General features: G+C 38.3%; 1 protein-coding gene across 4 annotated transcripts in view; it reads left to right on the forward strand.

Annotated features, from left to right (window-relative positions):
- The window catches only part of unc80 (unc80, NALCN channel complex subunit), a 1,852,146-nt gene that overhangs the window by 546,451 nt on the left and 1,291,221 nt on the right, over positions 1-14,474 (forward strand). For all 4 annotated transcript variants that reach the window (XM_090404461.1, XM_090404464.1, XM_090404465.1 and 1 more), the window contains 2 exons: positions 672-938; positions 9,170-9,360. In XM_090404461.1, the coding sequence (XP_090260587.1) occupies positions 672-938; positions 9,170-9,360 (458 nt within the window). The remainder of the gene's footprint in view (positions 1-671; positions 939-9,169; positions 9,361-14,474) is intronic.

Consider the following 14,474-nt stretch of genomic DNA (forward strand, 5'->3'; position numbering starts at 1 on the left):
TTCTTTCGTAATTTTTTTTTTGCTTTTCTTACCACATTCGTTACCCTTCTGGCCTGGGCTTTATACTGTTCATGTGCCTGCTCGTCACCTTTCTCCTTAAATTCCCTCCATAGTTGTTTATTTTTTTGCAGCTCAAGCGTAATGGTGTTATTCATCCATTTAACTCCTACTTGATTTATTATTCGGACTCTAGGTATACAGTCAGCCATTGCTTCATGCAAACACTTTTTAACTGCCTCCTATGCACTGTCAACTTCTAGCCCTTGCAGTTGTACATGCCATGGCACTGTACCAATCAATCTCCTAAGCTTGTCATACTTACAATGATTCCTGATATGCTAATCGGTCGGTAATTTACAACAGTAGTCTCGGAACCTCCTTTATGCAGTGGAACTATTTTCCACCCCCTCGGGACTAACCCAGATTAAACAAAATGGTCAAGGGTACTGTCAATTCTTTAGCCACTTCACGTATGACACAAGCTGATAATTTACAGTTATTTTGTTATAGTTTCTTAATCTGTTTAATTTCTTAGTAACCATATAATATTACAAGTTTTAATTATTTTATTATTGAAATATCTCTAAATAAATATCATTTTTCTCTTTCATTAATTAATTGATTATGTTATCGTCATTCCATACATATATATAATGGTAATTCTATTGCAGTTGGTTGGTTGAAAGGAGACCATATGAAGTCAGATAATAAACCTGAAGATGAGGGTAGCATATCTCCTTTGCCACCAGAGTGCTTTCCTGCTACCAAATTGTCTCGTGGAGCAAGCTTTGTTAATCAGACCTCAAGATTAAGTCATAAATCTTCTAGTCATATGAGTCTTACATTTTTAAGAGCAAGGAAAAGAATGGAAGATCATTTATATAAGATTGGTTTTGGGCGCAGTAGAAACAAACATGGTAGTTTTGAAGAACCATTGGGTAAGTTTTTTTTTGTATCATTTTTTATTACAGTATATGCATTTATTGAGTAAATTCCAATTGCCAAAATTTTATGTCATCCTAGAAACAAGAAAAAAAAAAAAATTGATATGTAATTACTAAAATAAAGAGCCAAAAGGCTTCAGTTCTGTGATGCAAAGTTATAAGTAAATTGAATATTAAATCCAGCATTATTTCAAAGCGAAATGTATAAACTATGAAAGCTTTGTAAGGTAAGTTGACCAGAGTATTCCCATAAGCTCTCTGGTCATCTTACCTTACGAAACTTTCATAGTTTCTATGAAATAATGCTTTCGGCTTTGAAATAATGCTGGATTTAATATCCAATTTACTTATAAATTGATATGTATTACGTATGTTATATGTATAGATGTCAGCCTGTTGGCTGAATGGTTAGCATATCCGCTCCCCAGCCCAAAGGCTGCAGGTTTGAATCCTACCATGTGCATCAATGTTTGTGATTGTCCTACTAACTCTGTGTGAAAAAGAGGCATCTGCGACCCTACCACTTCTAGTAGAAGGCATGACTCCATAAACTGGTGAGGTATGGGAGTGACCACATGTTGTCTATGGACATCAAATGTGAAATCTGTATAGATAGACTTAAGTGTTGTTGATTATTCATAACAGTGCTTCACATATAAACAACACAGAAAAAATATATAAAATTATTTTATTTAACTTACTAATATTTTACTGTTTTTCGAGCTACCATCATTAGAGTTCAATTTATTGTGGTGAGCATACTTCACTCAACTAGAAAGTATTAGAAATAGTTCAAATTGTAACTGAAACAGAAATTATGTTCAAAAGGTGCCTCAAAAACTATTAACTATAAAGTTAATAAAAGTTTTGAGTTTGGGAGAAGCCTTTATATCTAATGATGTCTTCTTCCATTTAATCCTGTGGGAAAAATATCCACAACTTGCATACTTGCATATCAAATATGTAAGTTGGGACTGGCATACCATTCCCAACTTGCCATGCAGATGATTGCGGATGTAATTATGGTGATGTTCAAGGTAGATGTTAACAGATCTACAAGTCTCTCAAAAGTAGGGTAAACTGTAGACACAAGCAACTTTATATGCTGTAGGATATGTAGGAGGATGAACTTAATCATTAAGCGAATAGATGTAGGAAGCTAGCCGAATAAAATATGAAAGTGGCATGGAGATTGCATTCATGGAGAACTTATATTTCTGGAAAGCTATATTATTATTATTGTTATTATATGACACTTCCGAGGAGTACAAAGACTCATCGAGGGAGTGCACCTACTCTACAACTCTCCGTCTCCACTACTCAATCCACCAACTACATCGAACCACATCATCTACACCAACACCATCTACTGCCCACCATCACTACTGTTTTCATAGACAATTACAGACATCCATGCCCACTGTGGGATTCAAACCTTTCTGGAGAGCGGATATGCTAACTACTCGGCCAACCAGGCTGGCTGATGCATCCTGAATATCATCATCATAATCACCACTCATTTTCTGTTCACTGCTGGGCAAAGGCCTCCCCCAAAGTCATCCATTCAGTTTTATTTTGAGCTTTTCTATTCTGCCAAGTTCCCACTAATCTCTTTAATTTCACCTTTGTACTGTATCTTTTGCCTTCCTGTATTTCCATCTGTAGGATAAAATTCAGATGACATGTCCATTTTTTTATGTTATTTCTTGCAGTATTGCCTGTCCCATTGTTTTTTGGAACTTTTAGTGACTTACAATGTCTCTCTCCCTGGCCTGAGCTCTGATCCAATTCAGAGTTCAGACCAGAATGAGTCTCAGACTAAGTCAAAAACTCATCTTGGGAGGCAAGCACTGTTACACAGAAAGCCCATCAAACCATGCTTTAAACTGTTTATGTATCTGCGTTCACCACAATGTCAGGCAATGCATTCCACTGCCCATCCACTCTCCATGCAAAGAACCTACTCCTTATGCCCCTGCTCACTCCCTCCATATACAAATTAAAAGCATCCCCTTGTTTTATTTCCCCCCCCCCCCCGCTCTCTATGAAAAATTTCTTCCTCATTAACCAGGTATCAACCTTTCACTAACTTCTCAATCATATCTCCTCTCTTCCTCCTCATCAAGGCTTTGCAAACTGCATTCTCCCAATATTTCCTCATATCTCACATTTCAATGACCAGTTACAACCTTAGGCAGTCTTCTCTGGACCCGTTATAACTTATCCTAATCACCATGAGAACCATAGAGCCCAAATCTGTGCACAATAATCCATGTAAGGCCTGATCAAGATCTTATACAAGGAACCAGAACCACTTTATTTCTACAAGTTAAGGTCTTCTGCATCATTCCCATAATCTGAAGTGATGTCTTCACTACTTGTGCAATATGAACTATGAAAAATTTAGTTTAATCCTTTATCCAAGTGTGAGCAAACAAAGTTTGCGCCTGAAAGTATCTTGAGGACTGGGGTGAGGTGGTACAACACTGGGAAACTCGTTGCAAAGGTGGAGCAAGCTAACATCACTCCTATCTCAGTATCTCCAATAATGCAAAACACATCTCCTTGCAGATATGTATAATGTTATGCATTAAGGGAAGGGCCACTACCCAGACTAGTTTTGACCTTTATTGAAGTTTCTTCAGTGGGAGCCAGTCCCAAGTGGAGATAATTCCAGGCAGAAGCATTAGCAAGGTTATCTCTACCTATAGAAGTTGCCAGAGTAAATCCATGTTGAGAAGCATTTAACTGGTGATATCACCAGTTAAATGCTTCTTAATATCATTAATATACAAATTAAATAACAATGATCTCAAAACAGATCCCAAAGCAGCCTACCTCCCTGTTTCAGATCCTGCATCCCTGCACACAACTTGCTGATACCTATCTGATAGCCATTCACCTATCTAATTCACTAGCCTATCATCCAATCCCATTTGCTCAGTTTAATGACCAACTTATGTTCAATCCATGAAAAGTATTTGCAAAATCTAGGTATACCAATAAATATGCATATCCCTTGTCCAGTGTGTTTGTCACCTTGTTATAGCTTGTTATAGTGCATAAGCAAGTTTGTAAAATATGACCTCCATTCAACAAACCCTTTTTGACAAGCACAAAGAGTACCACTATTATGAACACCTTGAATCTCATCTTTCTATCTACAGTCATCCCAAGATCCCTTGCTTCCTCCACTTCTATCAGTAATTCTCCACCTAGTGAATGTGAAGCATACCATCTGTGGATCCCAAATTTCAAAACCTTACTAATACTATTACTAATAACTATCTAAAGCTTTACATCATCCTCAAACAACTAAATATCTCCTTGTAGTCAATAGGCAAAATGACCTCCTGTGCTAGAAGAAACTGTCAGGCTAGGGATCTTGGTGTGTTAGTAGATAGAAAGTTGAAGTTCAGAGGCCATGTAGCACAGATTGCAAATACAACTCAAAAAGATAATTGCAATGCTGAAACGAACTTTGACATGTAAAGATAAGGATGTTATTTTGTCTCTTTACAAGGCCTTGATAAGACCTCACTTGGACTATTGTGCACAGGTAAGGTCTCCTGGTTTCTGTTGTGATTCAAATAGAGTGGAGAGAGTACAAAAGGGGAGTGTTAGAAATGATATCAGCATTGTGAAATACCAATTATTAAGACAGATTGAGAATTTTTAAACTGCAGACACTAGCAAACCGGAGAAAGAGGGGTGATATGATTGAGACGTACAAACTTCTGAAAGAGTCATACAGGATTTCAATTGATGGAATTTTTCAGTTTATGGAGGGTTGGGAAAGGACAAGAGGGCACCCTTGGAAGCTGAGAATGAATGCTGCTAAGAATGGGGTAAGATCAAGATTTTTCCTCTCATAGAGTGGTGTATGATTGGAATAGATTACCTTTGGATGTTGTGTGTGCGAGCAGTGTGAATGAATTCAGCAACAAGTATGATCTGGTGCTTATAGTATGTGGCCTCCCTTGATGATTCCCTGACTCTCTGGAGTCTCTCTTAATAATGATAATAATATTAATAATAAATACATAATGAAATATTAGTGCATTCTGCTTCTCTGCTTACCAGTAAAATAATTAGCTGGAAACACATGAAGCAAGAATAATTCTTCTGAGCTACTGCTTTATTCATTGTATAATTCATTGGAGGAGACAGGAGCAACTAAGTCATCAGCAACAAATTCTTTAAATTCAGGAATTACATTATGGTTTGAGAGATGCATGTCTTGTGAATGGTTTAGTCTCCTCTTCATGGGTGAGATGACAGCTGGAATAGGCATTTAAAAAAAATGTCCAACTTAGTCTGCACAGCTTGTCATTTTTTTCTATATAAATGTCTCTGTAAAGCAACTGCAGCTTGCATCTTTCTGACTGCTTTGCTGAATCACTCCATGTTGTGGTTCATTTTCTTCACTAAGAAAGGCATTTCTGTCAATTTTTTCACTGTAAAGGGGGGGGGGAAGAAGTTCAGCCTCTTCCTTTTCTGCTTGTTTTCTCATCTTCTTCTCGATTTTCTGTGTTTTAGCTCTATAAGGTTTTCATTTCAGTGCTCCTCTTCTGCCACATCTTTTACTAACTGCTGTACTTCTTCACTGTCAGCCTCTGACTCCAACTTTTTAGCTAGCAGCACTGTGTTGTCACTAATATCTTGTAAGGCTTGTCTTTGTCAAATCCAGGATAGTTAATATAATAATAATAATGATTATAATATACTCGAGTACCTTCTTTCAAACACCATTCATACACTTTACTGTCATCTCACTTCACATTGCATATATTTTCTTGCACAATGCATGTTATATTCCTTCTAAATGTCTCTGAAGATTTTGTAATCCTGAGTAGCCTGAGAAAACATTTTATGGATTAAATGAAAGTGGAGCAAATGAAAACCCTTAAGGCAGCAATAACACCCATGTCCATGGGTTTCAGGAGTGAGATGGTAGTTGGAATGTGTTAATTAATGTGATGGACATCCGAAGTACATGTGGTTGTAATTTGAGGACTGACTGTATATGCAAAAGTTTTTTTTTTTACCTCGTGAACTTGCCTGCGTAGCACAATTGGAAGAATAATGGTACATTGCACTCTTTTATTGGAGAAGGCCTGAGTTCAATTCTCATCATGATGGGAGGAATCTTAATGTGGGTTTTTTCAATTGAAGATGAGTTAGCTGATCTCGTATGGTGGTAGCAAAGTTTTTTTCTCCCACATACAGTCAAATTTGTTTTTGGAACACATGAAATTTACAGACAAAAAATACTAGTGGTGGTAGCAGACAGTAGATGCCTCAATCCACCAACTACACCATGTTTCGGTGTAGCTGGTAGATTGAGTTGCGGATATGGAGAGTTCTAAAGTAGATGCCCTCCTGCGATGAGTCTTTGTACTCCTTGGAGGTGTCATGTAATACTATAATAACTTATGCGTTTGTTGTCTTTTCCCTTTAATCTTAGATTTGGCATTCTTTATAGCATTAGAGATTGATGCACCACAAAACAACAGACTGAAGCTTTTAGTTCTATTCTTGGGCTGCTGGTGGTCAAGTTATTTTCTAATGATATTTCACTGAATATTGGAAATTGATGCACCACTAAACAACAGACTAAAGCTTTTAGTTCTATTCTTGGGCTGCTGGTCAAGTTATTTGCCAGTGATATTTCACTGAATTTGAGGTGAAATAATATCATCATGATGGCATCATTATGATATAGTCATGGATGTCAGTAAAGCTGTGGGACTGGATGGTATTTCACCACAAGTTTTGAGAGAATGTGCTGAAGAACTGACAGCTCCTTTGACCTGGCTTTTCAGTGAAAGTCTGCCCAGGAATGGAAGGAAGGTAAGATAATGCCATTGCATAAGGGCAGTAGCAGACTGGAAGTGTCTAATTATACGCCAGTTTGTGTGTCATCAGTAGTTGTTAAGATCTTGGAGAAATTTGTTAGGGACCGTATACAGCATTGGGCAGATGAGGATAATGTTATCTGTGAGAGTCAACATGGATATGTGAAGGGGTACTCTTGTTTTAGTAACATGCTAGCCTTTTATAATAAAGTTACAAGAGCAGTAGATGAGGGAAAGGCATATACTGCCATTTTCTTGGATTTAGCGAAGACATTTGACAGGGTGCCACATCATAAGCTGATATTTAAGTTGCAGCACATGGGTTTAGATGTCAGGTGGTCAACTGGATTCAGGATTGGCTGTCCGATAGGTATCAGAGAGTTGTGTATGGTGAGGCAGTTTCAAGGAGGCAGAGGTTTCCAAGCGGGGTCCCACAGGCCTCAATACTGGGACCTATATTGTTTAACCTTTGTATCAATGACATTGTCATTGGATTGTAAGGGGATGTTCAGTTGTTTGCAGATGATGTGAAGCTGGGAATTGTTATTAGTAATAGTGCAGATGTGGTAGCCCTGCAAGAGGATTTCAATAAGATAGACAGGTGGGCAAATGAATGGTGGTCTCATTTTAATGCAGGAAAATGTAAGGTTTTTAGGTTTGGGACACATTGATGGGATGCAGCATACTCTATTTGAGGAGCTATACTGGAGGAAGTAGGGGAGACAAGAGATCTGGGGTTGATGATTGATAGAAACCTGAAATTCAGGGGACATATTGCAAAGGTAGTGAAGGTAACACAGAGGATTGCTGCAATAATGAGAAAGATGCTGACTTGCAGAGATAAAAGAGTTATCATTCAATTGTATAAGACCCTGATCAGACCACACTTGGGCTATTGTTCTCAGATTTGGTCCCCAGGATTTGAAGAGGATAAATTAACTGTGGAAAGGGTAGGGTACAAAGGCAGATAACAAAGATGGTTTCAGGAGTGTACAATGTTAGTAATGAGGGCTGAGGGAATGTGGGCTGCAGAGTTTGGTGGATAGAAGAAAGCGAGGTGATATGATTGAGATTTTTAAACTGTAGAGAGGTGGTAACAATACACTGGGGAGTTCATTCATTTGGTTGAACAGTGAGAAGGAGTGATGACAAGGGGCCATCCCTGGAAGTTATGAAAGGAAACTGTGTGCAAGAGGGTGAGGAGTGGTTTCTTTGCATAGAGGCTGGATGAATTGTAGAATGCATTGCCTGATAGAGTGGTGAGAGCAAGAATGGTCAATGAGTTTAAGGAGTGATATGATAGAGTTTGTGTTTCTTAGAAGTGACCTCCCACAATGAGTCTTGATACAGACTTTGTGTTTCCTACGAAGGGCCTCCCTTGTTGAGTCTTTTGACTCCATGGAGGCCTAAATAATAATAATAATAATAATAATAATAATAATATATAAATCACCAATAAGGTTTACATTTTCTAATACTATGGGCAGATTAGTTTGATTACTGGTTAAATGCTGCAAACTGCAAGTTTTGTGCCTTTGCATATAAAATATGGTGCTGTATATGGCAATAATGAGCTGTTCCTGTCCGACATCCAGAAATTGGATGATGGACAGAAACTACAAAAGATGTTTAAATTTCATGTTAAAAGAGTCATGCAAACCTTGCAGCAGATTTCATTATGAGACAAGGAGAAAGACATAGACAAGAAGAAGTGAGGAAGCTGTTGATAGTCCACTATATAGGGCTTTGATATGACTGTACTTGAATTGCTGAATCTGAAATTTGTAATATCCTTTTCACCCACTGGGGTACATGTCAGGAATATGACGATATCAGGACTCTGATATTATTAGTTCTAAATAAGATTTGTGCTATGATTGAAATATTTAAGTTGGTATTAACATTTTATCAGTTTACTATAGAGAAGATTATCCATCAAGTGTTGAGAGAAAGGAGAGGGCAAAACAGGAACCTATATCTGGAATTTATATAATGACAGTAATAATAAAAATTATATATTCTTTGAAATTTTGAGATTTTTTCAGGAATGAAAAAATTATTTTCTATTTGGCATCATAAAGTGAAATTAGCAATATACAGAAATTTAGAGAGAGGAGAGAAGGGGGGGTGTAGAGAATATGGACTGTAACAACAGGTGACCCACTTGCCATATGTGTATATGCATGCAACGTATATTATTACAACATACACATTTTACATTTGATCTTTGTGTTGTTATTTATGCTGATAAAAATGTTCATATGTTTTAATTGTAATGTTATTTATTACTAGAATTAAAATTCATCATATAAATGTTATAATATCAGAATCGAAATAACTTAATGTTTATTTCTATATTTATTTTAGATTTTGTTAGAAGAAATTCATGTGATACTGAATCTGGCTTGAAAGATGGTGAATTTTTAGTTTTAAAAGAAAGTAAATTTGTCAACATACAGGCTGTTCAAGATGGGATGTTACGACTTTCATTTTTATTAGAAGCATGTCAACCTGGGACAATTCCTGATCCCCCGCTTCTTGCTGCTGCATTAGATCTGGTAAGTTTTTGGGAACAATTAATCACATCGATGGTAAGAGAAAGAAATGTAAATGTTGTGTTACCAAAAATATTATCTTTCATGTTCATTAAAACTTGGTTGAAATTATTTTTATTATTATTTTTATGATTCAGGTCTCCATGGAGTCAAAAGATTCATTGCAGATGGCCCATCCTAGAAAACACTCTCTGTTATACCAATTCTTGAACTCATTGACTGTTCGTGCTCTCACCAGTCTATCAGGCAATGCATTCCACAGTTCAGCCACCCTCCAGGCAAAGTGACCACTCCTCACCCTCTTGCTCACAACTTCCTTTCATAACTTCCATGGATGTCCCCTTTTCCTTGCTCCTTCTCTCTGTTCCACCAAGCAAAAGAACTCCTCAGTGTCAATCCTGTAACCACCTCACAACATTTTAAAGGTCTCATTCTATCCACCAAACTCTGTAGTCCATATTCTCTCAGTCTGTCTTCATAACTAACATTGTACAGTCCTGATACCATCTTTGTTATCTGCCTCTGTACGCTTTCTACAGTTAATTTATCCTCTTCAAATCATGGGTACCAAATTTCAGAACAGTAGTCCAAGTGTGGTCTGATCAGGGCATTATACAATGGAATGACTACTCATTTATCTGTGCTGGTTAGTAGCCTTCTTAGTATTGCAACAATCCTCTGGGTTACCTTCAGCACCTTTGCAATATGTTCCCAGAATTTCAGGTTTTTATCAATCATCACCGTCAGATCTCTTGCTTCCCCTACTTCCTTCCATACAGCTCCTTCAACAGAGTATGTAGCCTCCCACTGATGTATCTCAAACTTCAAGATTTACATTTTGCTGCATTAAACTGAGTCCCCATTCATTTGCCCATCTGTCCAGTTTATTCAATTCCTCTTGCAAGGCTGCCACATCTGCACTATTACTGATAACCCTTCCTAGCTTCACATCATCTGCAAAGAACTGAATATCCCACTGTAATCCACTGACAATGTCATTGATATAAAGGTTAAACAATAGAGGTCCCAGTACTGAGCCCCATTTGTAACTTTCTGCCTCCTTGATATTGTCCCCAAAATACACAACTCTCTGATACCTATTAGATTACCAATTCTGAATCCAGTTCACTAACTTGAACATTGAAATCCTTGTGCTGCAACTTAAATATCAGCTTATCATATGGTACCTAATCATCAACCACTCTTGTCACGTTATTATAAAAGGCAATCATATTACTATAGCAAGAATGCCCCTTAACTAATCCATGTTCACTCTCACAGATAACATTACCCTCATTTGCCCGAAGCTCTATGTGGTTCCTGACTAATTTTGTCCAAGATCTTAACAACTTCTGATGAACACAAACTGGTCTATAATTTGAAAGATTTGGGTACCATTCCCTTGGCCAGACTGTAATTGAAAAGCCAGGTCAATAGTGCTGTCAGTTCTTTAGTACATTCTCTCAAAACCCATGGCAAACTCCCACCCAGTTCCACTGCTTTATTGACATCCAGAGTATTCAGTATTTGAAACGCACTCTCCTCTTGCACTTCTAAACCTCAAACCTGCCCTATCCCTCTAGTATTAAAATCTACTTCTCCAGTATGAAATACTCCAATAAAGTGTTCATTGACCAACTCCACTATGTCCTTTGCATCAGTCAGTCTATTCCAATTTTTATCCCAGAATGTAATGCTTCCACAATGATTTCTCTATTATAAAGGGTGTGGTGGATGAGATGTGCACAAGGTCTGTTTCCCAGCAGGGAAGGAGAATGAACTGGATGATTGAGCTCTGGATTTTATTATTATTATATGACACCCCCAGGGAGTACAAAATTCATCGAAGGAGGACACGTACTCTACATCTCTCTCTCTCTGTCTCCACCATTTAATCCACCAACTGCAACTACCCCAATGCCATCTACTGCCCACTACACCACTAGTATTATTTCCACAGACAATCACAAACATCCATGCCCATGGTAGGATTCGAACCCGCAGCCTTTTGACTGGAGAGCAGATACACTAACCGCTCGGCCAACCAAAAAGACATGCAAGAAAGTTAATGGTGATATTAGGAATAAATAATTTGGTTGGGCATAGAGAAAGAATGTGAGGGTGGATATCAGGAGAGTGAAAGACAGCAGTGTGGTAGGAAGAATAGTTGGGGCATTTGTGTGAGTGTATTTCCAGGGTTCGATAATCAATAGTATGCTAGCAGAATTGTTTGAAGAGAACAGAGTGCAATTTGTGAATGTGAGGGATGAGTTTGAGGGAAGAATAGAAGAATATAATGTATAAGAGTGAATATACTGATTTGAATGGTTTGGTGTGCATCACATGAAAAGGCTTCTCCTGAAATAAGTGCAATTAGTAATGTTAACAAGGCATCAGCAGAAGTCATAGATTATGTGTGGCTGTGGGGTTCGAATCCTGCCATGGGCATGGATGTTTGTGATTGCCTGTGAAAATACTAGCAGTGGTGGATGGTAGATGGCATTGGTGTAGTTGCAGTTCCTTGTAGTTGGTGTACTGTAGAGTAGGTGCCCTCCCTGGTGGTCTTTAAAATGAGTCTTTGGACTCCCTGGTGATGTCACTTAATAATAATAATAATGTAAATGAGCAGGAGAGTGGTCCAAGTGAGGTCACATTGATTGTGAATGGAGAGGAGGGTAGTGTGTGAAAGATGAGAATGTCAGAACAAGAATGCAAGTTGGACAGAGAAACAGGGAGGTCAGGAAGATACAGTATGAAGAGAGTGGATTCTAGAAGCAGTAATAAATGAATGTTTGGGGATGATCAGCATAGGAATGGGATGCCATGAAGATATTTGGAATGTGGGGGGGTGTTGCTGATAATAGCAGGGGGGGAGGAGGTTGTGAGTAGTATTGTGTGAAATAGAGGTTGATAGGATGCGATATTTAGTTGAATGTTGCTATAGGCTGGGGTTGATGGTAGAGACAAAAAAATGTATAGCCAACTTGGCTTAGTGAGCGAGAGAAGGGTGGTCATTATAAGTGATTTTAATTATGGTGATATTGATTAGAATGAAAAGATGAAATCAGAAAATAACGAAAATGAATGTCTTCATATCCTAAAGTACAATCATCATTGGCACGATGTACTGGAAGGTACACAAGGGTTGATAGACTTATATCTGGCTACTTCACCAGAGGATGTGCTTGTAAATGGATTGTCTAATCTTTCCCCATTTTGGGAGAGTGACTCTGAAGTGATCATCATTGTTGCCAGTCACATGAGAACTTCTGTGAGGAAGGGATATACATTGCTTGAAAAGAAGTCAATGGATATTCCAGTGGACAAGGTGCATTGCACCATGTAACAAGTCGTGTTTATAGCCAGTATATATTGGGGGAATCTGATGCTCCCAAGTCAGTGTGACTGTGTCTAGGTGAAACAGCTGCAAGAAGGGAACTAGCAGAGTTTGAAAGAAACATTGTAATAGGATGTCATGTTGCAGACCTGTCTGTTTGGCAGTTGTTGACAAATTGGGCCATCCCAGGTCAACAATCAATGATAACATACTGAGATGGAAGCACAGGGAGTCAACCACAAGTGCTACCTGCAGTGGATGATCCACCATGCTCACTGAACATGATCATAGAGTGCCACGAAGGATAATATGTAAAAACTACTAATCATCGGCTGGCACATTGAATGCAGAGTTCTATACATTGCCAGGAACACGGATCTGCACAAAAACACTCAGAACCAATACTCATAACATGGAACCACAATATATAAGCTCCACATTACCCAAACCAACATGCAGCATCTTCTTCTTCATTGGTGCAAACAGCATGTACAGTGGGACATGGAAGCTTGGAAAGCTGAAGTTATTGAGCGGCAAATTATGCTACAACCTGTATCAAGCAGATTGACAGGTGTGGGTGTGGTGGATGCCAATGAATGTCTCTTACCAGAGTGCGTAACTCCGACTGTGAAATTCGAGGGTGATTGTGTAATGTATAGTCCTATTTTTCCCAGTTTGGTCTCAGACCTCTATTTGTGGCACCACGAATACTGAACTCTGAGAGGTATCTATACATTCTGGACAATGCAATGCATTCTACTTTGTAGAATTTCTATGGAACTAACCATTGTCATTTTCAGAAAGACAATGCAGTGTGTTATAAGGCTGCTGCTATAACTGTGTGGTTTGTGGATATGAACATCACATTTGACTAGCCTCCACAAAACCTGATCAACTGAAGTGTTGGGTGAGATCAGGAGATGTCCACTCCACAACAATCCAGGACCTCTTTGCATGCCTACAGAAAGAATCGTACAAAATTCCCATTCATCATTGTTGTATGCTTGTGGAAAGTATGCCCTGTAGGATTGCTGCAGTGAGTGTGGTCCTACATCTTATCAAAGTGGTCACCATGGCTGTTTGTTCCTCTCACTATGGTGTCTGTTGATTTCTTCCCAAGCAGTCTATGTGGAACTATGGAGATGTTTATTATGCAAAGTTTGGAGATAGTAAGGAGCTATAACATGGAGAGAGAGAGAGAGAGAGGAGTTGAGTGGAAAGTAGACAGGGGCTGCTTGTGTACTGATCAAGAACTATTTAACAGCAGTAATGGCTGAGTGTATAACAAAGATGAACAGGCTAAATAAAGTGGGAATAAAATGGATGAATGAAGGGATTAAGCTTGAAATGTGGAAGAAGAAAGCATTTTGTAGGCAACATAAGATGAATGTTGGTAATATCATGCTGCATGAATGGCAGCATGGCCCTGTTGTTAAAAGCAGCAAAAGTGCAGTATGTGCAGAAATTAGCCAATCAAGCCAAGAAAAATCATAGTGAATTATTTTTCTGTGTGGCAAGTAGAAGAAAGAAAGAATGCTTAGGGAAGGATGATGTTAGTTCAGTGGTTCTTAACCTTTTTTTATCTGGCATCCCCTTTCAACTATTTGTATGGCCTGGCACCCCCCCGCCCCTGCTCATTTTACACTAGGTTGATGACTTAATAAGGTAATTATAATATATTATTAGGCAAACCCAAATTACCATGAGCATATTTGAACTGATAGTTAATAAAAAAATTAATGACTTTGTTACAAATTAATTTTTACTCAAAACAGATATA

The sequence above is a fragment of the Typopeltis vanoorti genome, chromosome 14, assembly GCF_054136105.1.
Source record: "Typopeltis vanoorti isolate ZY-2024b chromosome 14, IOZ_Tvanoo_1.0, whole genome shotgun sequence".
Taxonomy (NCBI): Eukaryota; Metazoa; Arthropoda; class Arachnida; order Uropygi; family Thelyphonidae; genus Typopeltis; species Typopeltis vanoorti.